The 18,209-nt window shown below is 37.2% G+C and overlaps 2 protein-coding genes across 2 annotated transcripts in view; one reads left to right on the forward strand and one right to left on the reverse strand.

The window, feature by feature from the left end:
* The first annotated feature begins 40 nt into the window (after window positions 1-40).
* On the forward strand, window positions 41-12,425 carry LOC133532955 (sodium/bile acid cotransporter 7-like). The gene is made up of 6 exons (XM_061871841.1): window positions 41-583; window positions 4,761-4,968; window positions 5,608-5,737; window positions 6,756-6,972; window positions 8,393-8,506; window positions 8,770-12,425. The coding sequence occupies exons 1-6, from the start codon at window positions 403-405 to the stop codon at window positions 8,910-8,912; spliced, it is 993 nt and encodes a 330-aa protein (XP_061727825.1). The 5' UTR covers window positions 41-402; the 3' UTR covers window positions 8,913-12,425.
* LOC133532950 (multidrug resistance protein homolog 49-like) overlaps window positions 12,417-18,209 on the reverse strand; it is an 89,945-nt gene continuing 84,152 nt past the window's right edge. Inside the window, exon 27 of the mRNA XM_061871828.1 lies at window positions 12,417-17,672. Within this exon, the coding sequence (XP_061727812.1) occupies window positions 17,584-17,672 (89 nt within the window). The 3' untranslated portion in view covers window positions 12,417-17,583. The remainder of the gene's footprint in view (window positions 17,673-18,209) is intronic.

Consider the following 18,209-nt stretch of genomic DNA (forward strand, 5'->3'; position numbering starts at 1 on the left):
TTACCAAAGATCGCCCTACTAATTATTTTTTATCCACATTTTATTTGAAGCATAATAAAGTGGGATAATGTATTTACTTATAAAAGACCTATGCAACTGTAGCAATAACGAAACGCCTTATCTTTTCTGAAATGTCAAATGTATGACGTCACATGCGGCAATGCAGATGCGCGGATTTTTGAAAACATGACCTCGTTTCAATTGATTTTCTCCACAATGAGCTTAAAAATGCTAACCGGCCGGCTCCGGGCTCACTGCTGTTCATATCTTATTCACAAACCTGCATAATCACGCCGCCTCTTCTGTTAAACTAGTATCAGTGCGCTTCGAACCGTCTTTCAAAAAGCTGCCCACTTGCGCTGAAAAATCCACTTGCCTTGCTGCTCACCTGTGTTTTTATTGATGATGAAGAGTGTAACAGTGTCTACGGAGTATTCTTACAACGAGGAGAGGCGGTATACGACAGCAGACAATCCGTATAATATAGATTTATGGAAGGAAATGCGAAAACGTTGGCTGGTGTTCGGGGTGTTGGGGGCCATCGCGCTTGCGGTGATCTCGCCGCGTCTCGGCGCGTCCGGAGGCAAACATGCATGCTCACTCTTAGATCATTCTAGAACGCATTGCACCCATCCGGCCATGTTATTGAATCAGTATTTCTTGGTAATTTACGCTTCAATTTTAGGTTATGAAGTGGTAGGACTTTCCTCATTGACAACAGACATTTTTTTTTTCTTAGAGCCTGTTTCACAATGTCCAAGTAAAGCCCTGAATTAGCTAGCTACTTGCAAGTTCTGGGGAATAAAGTCATCATTGGCGTTTCACAATCTTCAAATAAGCTTAACTGTTGCTAAGTTTTGCAGGAAGTATTATCTGGCAGTTAATTTAAAGTGACTAGCTTTGTATATTACATGATAATATTTCCATGGACATATTTTATGAATTATAGCTTTAAATGCGATTTTTTATGTCAATGGGAAAGTTCTATAAATTTTCTAACTGATGATCTAAGCAAGACTCTTGGTAAAAGCATTGGCATGTCTTCTAACAAAAAATAGTTCCACAAACTACAGGTCATTTTCGAGCATTAGAAAAAAGTTAAGCAATCTTGATGTGTCATATTGAAAAAGGCTTTTTAGGAATTAGTTTATATTAGTTATGAAAGCAAAAGAATCTAAATAATCATATATGTTTTATAATTGTTATATTGACGACCAGTCTGGCCTAGTGGGTAGTGACCCTGCCTATGAAGCCGGTGGTCTCGGGTTCAAATCCCGCTAAGAGCATTTATTTGTGTGATGAACACAGATATTTGTTCCTGAGTCATGGGTGTTTTCTATGTAAGTATATAAGTATGTATTTATCTATACATACTTATATACATAGAAATATATGTCGTCGCCTAGTACCCAGAGTACAAGCTTTGCTTAGTTTGGGGTAGGTCGATTTGTGTAAGATTATACCCAAATATTTATTTATTATATAATTTGCTGTCACTTATTTTTCAAATATGTTTTTTTTAAATAACACATCAAGATCGCTTACCTTATTTCTAATGCTAAAAAAAAAAACAAATTTGAATTACACATTTTGAAAACTATTACTTTTTAACTTTCTGGAACTTACCAGTATATGTAACTACTGTGTTTTATGTAAGTTTTTTTTCTAACTCTTTACATACAAATACTACTCGATGCTAGATGTCGACTGCAAAAATATTAAGCATTTTGGTACCAAAACTGATGTACGGAGTGAGCACTCTATTACTTCTTATTTCTCTATGTCTTTACTACCTGTTAGTAATATATGTACTATGTGTCATTGGTATTAATTATAACATAGGTACTTAAATGTATATATGTTTAATTTAAATAGAAATTCAGGCATATTTAATTTAATTTTTGAAACTAAACCCATTTAAAGATTCAGAAATTTAAATCTATGGCACTTACTATGTCAATGACCAAAAGTTCAAATTATAATTATAGCAAATAATTTAAATTATAATAATTTTTGTTATAGAAGAATGCCTCTAGTGATCATATTCTCACTTTATTCACTAATATATATTAACTGCATTACAACTAATGCCTTAGCACTAGTATTTTTTTATTACTTATAGCAATTCTGCATAGATAATACAATATACCCAAAAACTATTATCAATTTTCTTTGCTTAAAAATACTCAACATTTAAGATTTTTTTAAACTTTTATAAGTATTTATTGCATTTAACTTTGCTTTGTTTCTTATTATTATACATAATCCTATTAAAAAAAATCCTTTATTCATTTATTTGTATGATATATCTATTGATAACTTAAAAAGAGGCTTGAGAATAATCTGGATCTGGGCTATAACCGCGTAAATCGAAGTTCGTCAATTGCGGGCATTTTTCTCTGTTACTCTATTTACGTCTAAGTGAGAGTAAAAGAGAAAGATCCCCGCAGGGGGGCCCCAGGGGGGTGCCGAACTCTCACTAAGACGTAATTAGAGTGACAGAGAAAAATGCCTGCAATTGACGAACTTCGATTTTCGCGATTATAGCCATGGAAATAAAATCGTCAACTCACATTTCCAAATGAACTATTCCACTCTATCTTAACAAACAATTTATAGGTGGGCTAACATAAGAATTGATTCTTGACAGTTATATACTCCTCAGTTCCGATGTCCTCTTAAAAGGACGAAATTAAATAGGATTTTGAACTATGGACTTAGGAGGATATGTGAATCGTGAATCAACCCTTATTAAGTTAAGACCGACTATTGAACTGATAGCCTTACCGTCATATACCCCGGCTACCGCCTGCGCCACATCCCGCGCCCTGTGACGTCCGAGCGCGTGGCGGGGGAGTTGGATTCTATATCTGAAAGGGAGTTACTGCGCGAGTCATTTCTCACTCGCCACCACAATCAGTAGAACAAATGTGGTTAGGCCTTAGCATCAGTGGTACTAAGTTCACAATTGGCTACGCCTACCGACCGCCGTGGCTCAACCCTGACTTATTTTTTGATGTCCTGCGTGATCCTACCAATGAAATCATTGCTTCCATTGGTAGGATCGGCAACTTGATACTACTGGGCGATTTCAATGTCAATATTATGGACATCCAAGAAGCTAGCTCTAAGAAAATGTTAGAGTTCTTAAACTGTATGAATCTTACACAACATGTAAAACAGCCAACTCACTTTACGGATCACATTGAAACATTAATTGTTTTTTTTTTTTTTTATTATTTTTATTTAGAAACCAAAATTGTAATTATCAAATGTACGCAGATGACATTCAGTTATACATATCCTTTAAAGCAAGTGACACCAGCGTAGCTATAAAAAAAACTTAACGATGATTTATCCAATATAGTAAACTGGTGTGACCAGAATAATTTACAATTAAACCCAGTTTCAAAATGTATGTTGCTAGGTACATACAAAGAAACAGGTCGAAATGATAGCAAGACAAAATCCTCAAGTTACATTAAAAGGATCTTTTCTAGAGAGAGTTGTAGAGGCTCGTAATTTAGGTCCGCTAATGGATGATTCTTTGAGATTGGAGAAACATATCTCGGAAACAATGCGCAACTGTTTTTATCGTCTCAAGGTGCTTATAAAATCCGTGAGTGTCTCTCTGTCGACATGCGCATTAAGTTGTGCGAGGCACTCATACTTGCAAAACTTAACTATGCGGACGCTTAATGGAGCGAACTAAGAGAATGCTGCAACGCATTCAAAACGCTTGGGCCCGTTTCTGCTTCCCATTCCTCGACGTGCTCACATCACTCCTTATTTAAATCGATACGATATTATGAACATGGCCTCCCGTAGATCTCTCTATTTTGCGACTTTACTTTTCGGAATTATAAAAAATAGAGAACCCTAAGAGGAACCCTTTACGAAAAAATAAACTTTTCCCGGCGTGCTATTAGACACGCGACACATCTTACACACCGCACGCACGGCTGCCTTTCGTGGCAGCTTTCGCTTTGCTGCCACGAAGTGCTGGAACGACTTACCACCACCAGTACGGAATAGTTTGTCGATCGCTTCTTTTAAACTTAGGCTTAGAAATTTTCTGCTGGGTAAACAAAAGTGTAGTACTTAGGCAACCGTGCACATACACTCACAAACATACGCACACACAATGACACAACAAGTATATATATTAATTAAGACATGGGTTTATATATATTAATTAAGAACCTTAAGTTAAGACTTGAAATTACAAGTCTCTTCTGATTTTTATTTTTATTTTTCTTTTGTGTTTGTCCTTTATGTTCATTAAAAGATTAGTAAGTATTCGAATTCTATGTTTTTGTTACAAATGCTGTGTATATTTATTGTATTATATTTTCTTGAATATTGGTATCATCTAGTTTTTTTAGTTCTAGTTCTAGATTTAGTTCAAGTTTTATAATTAGTTCTAGTTTTAGTTTTACCAGGCTTCACTGAAAACCAGCGTCGCGTAGTGTGTCGTAAGACTAACTTCGGGACATCAAGCTGAGTGAAGACCTTTTAGCGCAATTTTCTATGTACAATTAAATATTAATCTAAATCTCTAATCACTAAATCTTTTGTAACTTTTTGTGCTAATAAATATTTCTTTCTTTCTTATAGATATAAGGGTCAATTCATAACTGTCGAAAAACAGTTCTTATTGTGAGTTATGTTATTCCAACTATAAAAGTATCATTCGGTTGCAAAGAATTTCTTAATCCATAACTATCGCCTTTTTTTAAAGGGTTGTTTATATTCCACAGGCCCCTTGCACGCGGAGTACCTCTGTTGGGTACCATCTTCTGTAATCTTTTTCGGGGCGGGCGCGCGGCTGCGGCGCCCTAGGGCTCCGGCTAAGGCGCTGCGGCTGGCGGCGGCGACAGCTTTACATGCTCACGTCGCGGCACCAGCGTTGGCTGTCTGTGCTGTCACTGTATTCAGTGCGGCGCTGCATGGACCTGTTATCAATGGGTAAGTATTGTAAAGGCGGTTAGTGTGTTTTTGATAAATTCTAGAAGACAAACTACAAGATTAACCTATCACCACCACTTACCACCGGGCGGGCCGTATGCTTGTTTGCCACTGACGTAGTATAAAAAAAAACACCAGTCCCTGAAGCAATTGGTGAGAAGTCGCTCAGGACCGAGAAAAGTGGCGCTGTCTTGTGTTGGAGGCGAAGTCTCATTTTGGGTCCCTGTGCCAACGGAGTAAGTAGTAAAGTAAGTAGTCCTTGAGGCTAGTTGATAGGTTACCTTATCATACATTTTTGGGGGCTCTTGCGGATACACTTCGACCCATAGGGATCTTTTGTGTAGTTGCCCCTTGTGAAAGATCCGTCAGCTACTCCAGAGCCTTTTTTTGACCATCTTCACGTGCCGGATGATGGAGCTCATGGGTAGCATTTCGAATTCCTTTGGTTCCAGATAGCCTGGTCCAAAGTCCTTCATTCTTTTATCTGGCGAGGGCGTGACATTCACACATTCGACAATCGGTGTTGTTGGAGTGTCCATCCTGGCCAAAACTCCTTTGATCTCGTAATGGCCAACGGAGTAAGTAGTAATTCCTCGAAGCTAGTGGATAGGTCAGTTATCACCCCCTTATATTTCGCAGCGCGCTTCTATCATCGGTGGGGTCTGGTTGTTCGTGGCTGTCGCTGGCCCTGGCGCCGCGCGCCGCCCTGCCGGCCGCCGCCAGCTACACGGCTTCCCTCCTCGCTACGCCACTGAGTGCCTTGTTGCTAGTACGTATCCATTCTTGAAGTTCGGTCTTCGACCTCGTACAAGAACACGTCAAGATAGAACGCTCCGGCCTTTCGACCGTCGGCCTCGCTTTTATTCTTTTATAATTGCATAATGTAGTAGGAACAAAAGATATTTAATATTACATTAAGTTCTTACATGCTACCCGCTTCGGGTGTTGCAATATCTACACTAATTACTTATTCTAACATTATATACATAAAATATACATATTTACAACTTAAACTAAATTTAACTACTACTGTGCGCTACAAATTCATCGACCAAATAAAAACATTTTTCTATTAGGTACCTAATCTTTGAGTTTCTTAATAAATATTAGTATTTTTTCATCTGACTTTATTTGGGCAGACATTCTATTATATAAAAACGCCGCCGCATAGTTAGTTTTTGACACATTTGACCATTAGTTCTCGACCGAGCTCAGGTCTCCTTTCGGCCTTTGGCCTGTCCACCGTGGCCTGTCGCGTTAACCATTGCGGCTGTCCCTGTTACAGCTTAATTACCTTCTCGTAACTTTTATGTGCTCTGAGAACTCTGCAAGAAATATACACATACACATGTTAGTATTTAGAGAACCCAATATTCTGCAGAGTATTCATTAACAGGCCGATAACTATAACTAAAGCAACAGATAAATCCTATTCGTTATAAATACATTAAATACAACACGTAATACATTATAATACGGTTTAACTCACATTTTTTTTTATGTTTCGGAGATTTTCCATTTTCAAACACTAACAGTGCTTGAGTAGCGTTCACGATGGCTGCGCGCCGCGTACTGCTGCACGCCGCGCCGCACGCGATGAGATAGCCGATTAGGGGAGGTCTTGCGTTGTCGTTGTAGCGGCGACACAAACATTGTTATTGAATGAAGTCACTAGAATTTTCGTTATCGCAAACATAATAGAACACAGTGGACTTTATCTACGGGTTAAATTTTGGTTCTTGATTACTAGTTTTCTCCTAATCAATATTTTTATTCTGCCTCGCTAGTGTGGCCGCACCAGCATCCCCCCACTAAGCGAAGTGCTCTCCACAACCATGCGTACACTTATCCCGTTCACCTTCGGCTGCGCCACGACGCCGATACGCCAAGAGTTCGCAGTCCGACTAGCCGCACTGGCCTTAGTGTACGCGGAGTGCTGTGAGAGACTGAACGCTGCCGAGGGCGGATTGCTAGCTGGGGATGTTTTGGCTACGCTACTAGTGGGTAAATAAAAAGCTACGAGTTTTTCTTATACCTACTACACTCGGCGTCAAAAAAATCGCACCTCGCGCAAAATTAGTTTCAAGCAAATATCTTATTCATCATCATGCGGCATTTCCGTGGACGTCAAAACGGATCTCGTCTGCGTTTCCCGCACTGGTGGTGGTCGCGGTCAGGGATCCTTGGCTGATCTGATGATGGACTGGAGGTGGCCATAGGAACTCTGTTATAACACAACGCAACCTAATTGTGTTGGTGTTTGATGCTTGCGATGAGTTGCTGTTAGAATAAAATTACAGTATTTACAGCAACGTGAAATTGAAATAGAGTTGGATTGGCAAAGAAAACTTTGTGGCCACAGTCAATTTATTGCCATCTTTCGACACATGATTAAAACTTTTAAAACGCCACTTGTCTTTGATCCTTATTCTTTCACTGATATGTGTTAAATTTCAGATTTCAATTTATTTTTTATTTTTTTAATCTTATTTATTTTATAAGCCATACATCTTAAGATTAAGTCGGCTTAAAAATAGTAACATTGATACTTAAACTTTAGGTGTTACTTAAAACATTAGGGTTACTACTTAAGGAGTATTTTTATAATATTCAAAACTAAACAAAGTTACTTAAACTTTAGATGTTACTTAAACAATTGGGATTACTATTTGAGGAGAGTTTTAATAATATTCGAATCTAAGGTCCAATGACTGTATGATGAAACTTAAAAATCTACCACTATATTCGGCAGTGAAACCTGAGCTTAAAATTTGATGGAAAAGCTAAATATAAAAAAGTGGCGCCATCTAATAGATCAAAGTCCAAAGGTATGGCGGCATCGCTTCGAGCGATGGCGCCACAATCTTTAGTCTTTAGTAGTTAAGAAAGAATACGGATCAAACTCAAATGGCGTTTTAAAAGTTTTAAGTATGTGTCGAAAGATTGCAGTAAATTTACTGTGGCTACAAAATTGTATTTGACAATCCACCTCTATTTCAAATTCTCTTTGATTTACAGTAAGCGATAAAAACTTGTAGGTAACATAATTTTTTTTTGTCAAAAGTCTTGCTGTTTTTACAAGCTTTTATTTAGTTTCACCTGTCCCGTTGTCTGTCGGTCTATAATCAAATCTTGCAAGTTAAATTTGACCCACTTCCCTGTTTCCAATGAAGCTGAAAATTTTTGCATACATATACATATGTATGCAAAGTCGGGTAACAATGCAATATTATGGTACCATCGAGCTGATCTGATGATGGAGACAGGAGGTAGCCACAGGAACTCTGTCATAAAACAACGCAACCTAATTGTGTTTGGGGTTTTTAGAATTGTCTCGATGAGTATTAGTTGCCTGTGGAAACGTACAGTCAGCGATAAAAGCTTGTACCAAAAATGAATTTTTTGCCTAAAACAAATTTTACAGAGGTGTGCTGGCTGGCGCTGAGCGCCGGCGCCTGCGCGGCCTACGCGCGCTGGTGGGGCGCGGCCGGCGCCCGGCTCATCGCGCTCGTCGCCGTGCCCAAAGCACTGGACCAAGGTACGTTGTAGGTCGGACTGAGCTGGTTATACTTCTCAGAAACATAATGTGTCAGTGTCACCACAAACGTCAAATTTCGGGACTGAAAATTATAATTTGCAAAAAATGGCATTGTTATTATTAGTTTAAAAATTAAAGAAATTTGTATTTTTTAATTTGACCGTTACAGTATAAAATGAACTTTAACGAATTGTAATAGAGTTTACTATTGCGTGTTCATCATGCTTGCGAGGGCATCAGGAGTGAAGGTTACACGTGCGCAGGCTGGGGCGCGGCGGCGGCGTGCCGGCTGCCCGCGCTGGCGCGCCTGCCGGCCGCGCTGGCCGCGCCCGCGCAGGCGCTGCTGCTCGCCGCGCTGCACGCGCACGGGGACGACTGCGACGATCACGACGACCTACCGTTTTGATTTCCTTTGTGTTTGTCTGTAAACTGCACTTCAATAGAAATTGCAAATAATGTAAACGAATATGACACATTTTTGTTCGCATTTGACATATAACCACATAATAAATAATAGTACTACCGTACAGAAATGACACTTCCTACAAAACCGAAGTTTGACAGTGATTCAGGGACGAATCATGCCGTTCCTTTCTAATGTATGGCATTATCCCTTTAGGGTTGTCAAAATTCAAGTCATTATCTTATCTGTGGTCGTCCACGTATAGGGACGTCAAGTGGTGCCAACTCTAACAAGTGCTCGGAGGAATGCTGAGCCGAGAAGGGCCGAAAGAAGGAGTGTAGCGACACTGATATAACCTTACGAAGGTTGTTTTCACTGAAATATTAATAATCAACATTATATTTTAACAAAAAATATATTTAAATATATTCACTATTGATAAGGCCATGGTTGTCCTTGAAAAGTACGAGATTACGAAGTAATGAAGTAAATTGATTTGTTTACGTTATTTGCAATTTCTATTGAACTTAACATTAGTAGTGAAGAGTCGACCTAAAGTCGATTTTGGATTCGCATGTTCGGAGTTATTTACCTAGTTACTTGAATTTACTTTGAGCCTACCGTTTTAAACTTACACAGTACATATTTAGGGTTGTCATTCAATGGGGTAAGTAGACGCAAAGATAATTTGAAATCAAATTAATTTTTTTTTTTTTGATTTTTAAAGAAAACTTTGTAGCCACAGTAAATTTACTGCCATCTTTCGACACATGATTAAAACTTTTAGAACGCTATTTGACTTCGATCCTTATTATTTCACTGATATGTGTTAAATATCAAAAACTGGCCTTATCGGGCATCGGCTAAAAGTTGTGGCGCCATCGCTCGAAACGATGACGCCACCATACCTTTAGCCTTTGATTTATTAGATGGCGCCACTTTTTGATATTTAACAAATTTAACTCGTATCAGTAAAGGTATAAGGATCAAATTCAAATAGCGTTCTAAAACTTTGATCATGTGTCGAAAGATGGCAGTAAAACTGTGGCTACAAAGTTTTCATTGATAATCCACCTATATTTCAAATTATCTTTGGTAGATGTTACAAAATATAAACATTAAAGTGTATTCGGGTAATTCGGAGAAGTTCGTGATGTCGGGTAGTTTCTAAAAATGGATATTCCGAATTAGCCGACATTTTGAAGTGAGTAGTCGGTATCACACGAAAATACCTATTACGCGTTTGCATCGAGACCAACTGTAGGTTGTGAAGTTAATAATACCAGAGTTTTACTAGATACCTCAATATTGTTTTACGAATATTATAAATATGTATAGTATGTGATTTGAATACAATTATTTAGAATAGATCTATTTGAAAGTACCAAGTCAAGTGACTACCCACTGCGGCGTATATAATGGTGCTGCCACACAACATCATTGGGTAAGTAGGTTCATATTCTGTAATATTATAATATGTAGATCAGATCAGATATTAACACAGGAGAAGTGTCTCAAATGAACTTTTTTTTATATTTATAAACAGAGCCTTGAGCCTCAGTAGGCGTCAGACTTTCAAAAAACACTGTGTGATGATTGATCACGAATATAATGTCTCTTTCTAGCAATTTAGGACCAATTTTTAGCAATTTTGGGGCCTTAGCCATAGCCTTTAGTAGACTAGGGTTTTGAGCTCAATTCCGTAGCTAGTACGATTTAAAATCGTTCGGAACTATGAATAGGTAGCTTGAACGACTAAATTAATGCTCATTTACCTGAATTTTAATGTAGATAAATAATGATTAATTAACGTAGGTTCATACCATCGCCCACACTGTTAACTGTCCATCGGTGGACCTTATTACAAAAGGCATAAGGTTCACCGATGAACAGTTAAGAGTGTGGCTGTTTGTAACAAAGATTTTAAATCAAATTTGAAAGTTTTTCGTCAAGTAGCTCAAAATGACTACCTAAATTTGGCATTTCCATGCGATATTCAGTTTTTTGTGATAATATATTGCGTGGATATTGACATTATAACATTTGATTTTATTAAATAAATCATTAATTAAGGAGTTTTTTAAGTGATTAATGCAACGAAAAGTTTGTTAAGAAAACGGAAATAACAAAATAACAGAATTAAATAACTAACATAAAACTTAGAACCTAAATCTAACTACTAAAAACTATCCTCCTGCGGCTTGGTGCATTTCCTCGCTGTATCGCAATATCAATCATTCATTTATTTCTTTGAATGGGGTACAAGAGTAAGATATAATAAAACAATTGTTGTTCAGCACATCCTGCCTGAATAGGCATAGAAATAATGAGTATTACCCAAAACTGCATGCAGGTAATAATACTAATTATTTGTGCGAGGAAGCTTTTATTAAATCATAATATAAACTAGCCCTTTGAACGCTACGCCTGTCGTGCGCGGCACGTCATCATGAACCTTCTTGCAATGCACGAAGATAGATATTGGGCTGTAGCCGCACGCGTCAGTTGACGTCTTTGGCAGTCAAAGGGTTAAACAGGTACATGCATTTGATTATTTATCTGTTATTTCTGAACCCGTTTCGGAAGGCACCCTGGATTAAAAACGAATCTTCTTAAGATATCTAAAACGACCTTCCAGATAAATATCTTGGTTGTGGTATATAGGTACTAGGCTCCGCCCGCGAATTCGTCCGTGTCATCGTTAAACATTTCAACCACATTCTCATCCCCGTATAGGTTGAATTTCATAAAAGGTTTCTCGAGTTGTTTTCATATTAAAAAGATTTGTTTTTTATGGTTAAGGCTGTAGTATTAGAGATGGGCCGAATATGGAGTTTACCGAACCGAATAAAAAAAAATTGGCCGAATTATTCGGTTCATCTTTATCGTTCTAATAACTATTTGAAAACGTTTCAATTACATTAGAGATGTATTTACTTCTTAGGTATTTATATCCCTCAAAACAAATTGGTCAAAGGGCTAGCTTGCAAGAATAATTCTCCACTCTCTAAATAATCGAAACATGCTATGGATTCAACATGTCTCATCATATTATGTTTTTATTTATTTTTTTTTTATTTACTAGGTGTTTATTTACAATAACAATATACATAATGGATATATACAGAGAATAAGTTAAACTTAAATCCAAAATAGGCCCTTGAGGCATTGTACCAACCAAGGATGCTGGCGGCATTTCCTAGTTGTATCGCAATACTGATACGTTCGTTGTGTTTTAATTTAATGATTGTGGGAAAATGTAACCTGATGAAAGAGAGTACTTGAACAGTTCTGGATGAACACATGTTTAGTGTTGCAGCAAGACAAATATAATCAAAATATTCGCCGAATATTCGGCACCTTTAACCGAATTATTCGGCCGAATACGAACATTGGAAAACTTGCCGAATACCGAATAATTACCGAATATTCGGCCCATCTCTAGTTTATACATTTAGATTATGTCGATCTCTGATATTTGGTATGAAATAAAATAAAACCAAATGATTATCGAAAGTGTAGTTTAATTATTATTACCTTGATCACAATTTCTTGTAGGCAACCTACCAGCCTCGCTCTTTATAAATATAAATTAACTTATAATATGAACAGTAGGGCTAAGATGGTCGGCTCTTTATCATTTGTCACCATGCCTGTCACGTTCTAACAAGTATGTAAGCGCGGAAGTGACAGACATAGTGACAAGTGATAAAAATGGAACCATGATACCGCCGCTGTATACCAATTATAATATCACCTTATTTTTTTTACAAGGGTAAATTAAAAAGTTTTACAATGAAAAATTTGACGATTTCGAACATTCTTGGCGTATTTTATAACTATGTCTTGAAAATAAGAATGAACGTTTTACGTAGATACTTAATAATTTAAAAAAAATACTTATTCGAATAACTTTGAGTGTACATAGTCAAAGAGAACTTAAAATAGAGGCGTGTCGTCAAAGAAAACTTTGTAGCGACTGAAATTTACTGCCATAACTTTTAGAACGCCATTTGACTTTGATCCTTATTCTTTCATTGATATGTGTAAAATTCGTTAAATATCAAAAAGTGGCGCCATCTAATAGATCAAAGGCCAGAGGTGTTGCAGCATCGTTTCGAGCGATGGCGCCATAACCTTATTTAGGTTGTGCCCGGTCAGATGGCGCCACTTTTTGATATTTAACAAATTGAACATATATCAGTGAAAGAATAAGGATCAAAGTCAAATAGCGTTCTAAAAGTTATAATTATGTGTCGAAAGATGGCAGTAAATTTACGTCGCTACAAAGTTTTCTTTGACAATACACCTTTATTTCAAATTCTCTTTCACATAGTTAAGTATTCCATAATGGTAATTATTGAAAATGTATTTGTTGTTAAAGATATTGTAATTGTACAGGCATTAAGGTGATATCTTAATAATCAACTGGTTTTGTACTTAATCCGTAAGTATACACATGTCGTATAACTTATGTTTAAATTAAATTATAGTAGTGGATGAGAATCGGCAGTTATTCTTATCTATTTTAACTTACTTATAGCTAATCTTAATCACAGTCATAATTTACTAACACTAATATTCTAGACTAATGATGCAAGCCCTAAATTAGGACTTCTCTATGTACAGTCAGCATCAAAAGTAGCGGATCAAACAAGGTTTCAAAAGTATCTACCTCTCATAGAATCATTCTGTAACAGTAAGTATCATTCTGTAACAGTTTAACAAAAAGTGATGGTTCTATATGTAGAATGATCAAGACGAAAAGAAATATACTTTTGAACGTAAATTTTAGAGATTTATTTATATTTGGAAAAGTTTTCCGGAATATCAGATACTTTTGGCGCGTTGTTTCATCCGCTACTAATGATGCTGACTGTACGTAGTTTTTTTTTCGTGTGCCTGTTTTTTTTATATTACTAGTAAAATGTTTGGTTTTCTCTTAGAAAAGGCACAATTAATAAAGACGAATAATAATTAATTATTAATGCTACCAGAATCGGAATCATAGCATTTATTGATGGCAAACTATAGTCTGCCGGCAAATTTAAAAAATGTAGGCGCGAAGGGTTATCTTCTCATAGAAAATTTGAAATTCGCGCCTTTTTCTACTGACAAACTTGTTTAACAGGCTGTAATTTACATTTCGTACAAAACGTATAGGACAACGAAAATATATTTAAAATATAAAGTATATAGTTTACTACAGAATGGTCGCGCCTCATAATGCGAACCCGAAAGTCGGCGCTGATCTGCCGGCGAGACCATTTGTGGGACACGTGTGTGCAAAGAAGCAAAGAGAATTTGAAATAGATGGAGGTGGATTGTCAAAGAAAATAAATTTAGAAAGTAAATTTACTGCCATCTTTCGACACCTGATTAAAACTTTTAGAACGCCATTTGACTTTGATCCTTATTCTTTCACTCGTATGTATTGAACTTGTTAAATATCAAAAAGTGGCGCCATCTTACCGTGCATCGGCTAAAGGTTTTGGCGCCATCGCTCGAAACTATGGCGCCATATCTTTGGCCTTTGATCTATTAGAGGGCGCCACTTTTTGATATTTAACAAAAACACATATCAGTGAAAGAATTAATATCAAAGTCAAATGGCGTTCTAGAAGTTATAATCATGAGTCGAAAGATGGCATTAAATTTACTGTGGCTACAAAGTTTTCTTTGAAAATCTACCTCCACTATTAAGTGGCTATCATTCTTTCAACTCGTGTAAAAACACATAAATACACCGGAGTCGTAAAAAAATATAGTTTATATGGAAAAATCCGCTGCCATCGTAAAGCCTGACAAGATCCTCACACAAGCTGATTTATTAACAAATTCAGTCTTCCAGTATGGAGTGTAGAAAAAGGAGCAAAAACCTTATATATCTATGAAAAGTGTCCATCAAAAAACATTAAATAGGTGGCGCCACAATACACCGAAATGAAATGTGATAGACCTAGTCTTAAATATAACTTATGTTATATATTTTTAGATCTATGTTATTGAATAATCGACGATAATCATTTATCGCGCAAACAGAGGACCTACCGCGAACCATGTTCGTCGTATTGCCTCTCTGTCGCACTTATAAATTTTTACGTAAGTGTGACGGGGCGGCAACACGTCGAACGTGGTTCGCGGTAGGTCCTCTGTTACCTATTATGTCTTTTCTTTTTTAAAAGCAGTGTTGTGGTCGAGTCTGTCGATTCGATTTATATGACATTTCCGTAAATTGATAAAAAATTATTATAAAATAATAAACGATACATTTAAAACAAAAACAAATGTCAATAAAATTAAATACGATGTGAAAAAAGGTTAATTAATAATACAAACGAAAACATTCAGACAAATAACACAAACATGCAAAAAACGACAGTAAGATCGATTCAACTAATTCGTTTATAATCGCTAGATTTGACAAACGATACGTCTTAGCCTCATCACTACAAACATCAATTGACATCTGTCAAATGTATGAACTTAGATGTCTCAGATAATACATTAGAACTATTATTTAAAGCTGAAAGCTGGCCACTTTTGCAGCAGTTCTGCCATAAGAGATGGTCGTCCTTTCTCTACCGTCCATACTTCCATACATATAAAAAGACAGGAGTCAATATTATAGGGGGTATTACTGCAATGTTCTGCCGCCAGAGTGCATCACTAGCACTTATTGTAAACCATAGATTCTTATACATACTGTGCCGTTAACAGTTTTTGACAAGTTTTCACAGATAATTTGTTACGAAAAGAGACATTGTATCATCAAGGCCGTTTTTTTACAGACGGCCTGCCGCGAAACCCGAGAATTGATATTTCATTATCTGCCACACTCGCTCGAATATGCAAGAGTGATAGAGAGGCAGATAACGGACATTCGTGTTCCGCGGTCGGCCCTCTGTTTGTGCTAGTGGCGCCCCCTACGCAGAGTTTTGCGTAATATTCCCTATTTAATAAGTGACCATTTGATATTCCGGCTCCGTTTATGCTATTATACAGCATTTAATCTTGAAATTTGTTTTATTTCAATTACTAACATATTTAAAATAGTATAAATTGCATATAAATATGGTCCTTAAGCTAAAATTAAATATGATACTACCTAAACTATTTATAGGTATCCACTTAAGTCTATGTCACGGAAAGTAGGTAGGTACAGTCACGTCTAAAATATAAATACGAACAAAATCCCAAAAATATGTATACACGATCTTATTGCCCATAATATTAAGGTGTAAAAATATTTTTGACACTTTGACAGTCACGGACTTTAAATGCTAAGCCACTTGGGGTTTACCTTACAGTAGACATTTCATACCGTTAGTATTGATAACCAAACTAGCTTGAACCCTAAATGGCTCAACAATTGTCTGTTACTGTACTTAAACTACAAAATCTATCTACAAAAATCATCTGCCTCTTTCTGATAACATGGAAAGGCAGCACGTTCATTAGTACTCTCACTATCAGATATATCGGAACGGCCAAGGTGCTGGAAAATATCTGAACACGCACTCTAACGCCATGACAACAGAGGCGTTCAGATATTTGCGAGCACCTTGGCCGCTCCGATATATCTGATGGCGACTGTAATTAGGAAAAAGTGATCGTAATTCTATTTCATTTTCATGGCAATCTCTGATTGAGTTAAAGGAAAAAAAATGTTTCGTATGTAGGTATATAGTTTGTCAAGCCATTTCTATCAGTAGAAAAAACGGCAAATTTAAAAAATTTCGGTGCGATAGGTTATCGTCCCATAGATAATTTGAAGTTCGCGACTTTTGCTACTGACAAAGTTATTTGACAGGCCATATAAACGTATTTAGGGCCTGTGTTCCAAGCAAAGTCCAGAATAAGCTACTTGCCACTTATCTGACGAATAAAGTCATCGTTGGCGTTTCGCAATCTACAAATAAGCTAAACTGGTAGATAAATGCTAAGTTTTGTAGGAAGTTTATCTGGAAGTTAATTTATTTGTTAATTAGCTAATCCAATACATTACGTGGACATTGTGAAACGGGCCCTTAATGAATTGTTTAAATGCTGCCATAGAATAAAACCTATTTACGCATTATCTACTATACAAACAGTTATTCATTGTGGAAGAGGTTAGTTTGTAATTAAGAGAAAAATCGTACCCTCGAATTTGACAGGCGAACTGTACAGCGCCATGTTTTTTTTATCAGTGGATCGTCAATCGTCAACTTTTGACAATCATAGGTACGACATAATGGGGCAATAAATACGGCAGCTAAAGTTGGCAAATATATCGAAACACTTTGATACATACACCTTCGATAGAAATAAGGATGTGTCTCGAAATGTTTGCCGTTACTATTTCATGCTGACTGTAACTTTAACCCTTTTCCATTCCGCACCAATCTACATGCCCAAAACATGCAAACATATTCCATTTAATCCAGTTTTGATGATTCATTTGAAGACAAGTCACTTTTTCCAAAAGTTTAATCTAATTTGAATCTTAGATCGGATTGCTAAGGTTACAATTCTATATGTGGCCTGGAAAAGGATTTACTGTCACATTCGAAGCACGGGGTTTTCTTAGACTTCTACTATTAATAACTTTGCTTATAACGTTGAACACAATCAAGATGGTGGCTACACAAGATGGCGTCTTGCCAAGATGGCGGCGGTTCAAGATGGCGGCTCAGCACGGCCCCTGCTGCTGCAGCAGCTCCCAGTACAGGCCTCGCTTGCGCGCCAGCTCCTCGTGGCTGCCAATCTCTGCCACCACTCCTGTTAGTAAATATACAAGGGATTCATTTCAGTATCTATTCAGTAACGGTCAAATATAGTTCAAGCATCTTAGGGCCTTTTCTTCTTCTTCTTCTTCCTCGCGTTGTCCCGGCATTTGCCACGGCTCATGGGAGCCTGGGGTCCGCTTGACAACTAATCCCAAGATTTGGCGTAGGCACTAGTTTTTACGAAAGCGACTGCCATCTGACCTTCAAACCCAGAGGATAAACTAGGCCTTGTTGGGATTAGTCCGGTTTCCTCACGATGTTTTCCTTCACCGAAAAGCGACTGGTAAATATCAAATGATATTTCGTACATAAGTTCCGAAAAACTCATTAGTACGAGCCGGGGTTTGAACCCGCGACCTCCGGATTGCAAGTCGCACGCTCTTACCGCTAGGCCACCAGCGCTTATCTTAGGGCCTTTTCTTGCCTCACCAATAATCAGGGATCGGACCCGGTTTTTTCCAAAAAATCGAAATAACCATATATTTAGGTTTATTTTATACTCCAAAGGTATGCTCAGTTGTGTTCTTAG

The sequence above is a fragment of the Cydia pomonella genome, chromosome 28 (assembly GCF_033807575.1).
Source record: "Cydia pomonella isolate Wapato2018A chromosome 28, ilCydPomo1, whole genome shotgun sequence".
NCBI lineage: Eukaryota > Metazoa > Arthropoda > Insecta > Lepidoptera > Tortricidae > Cydia > Cydia pomonella.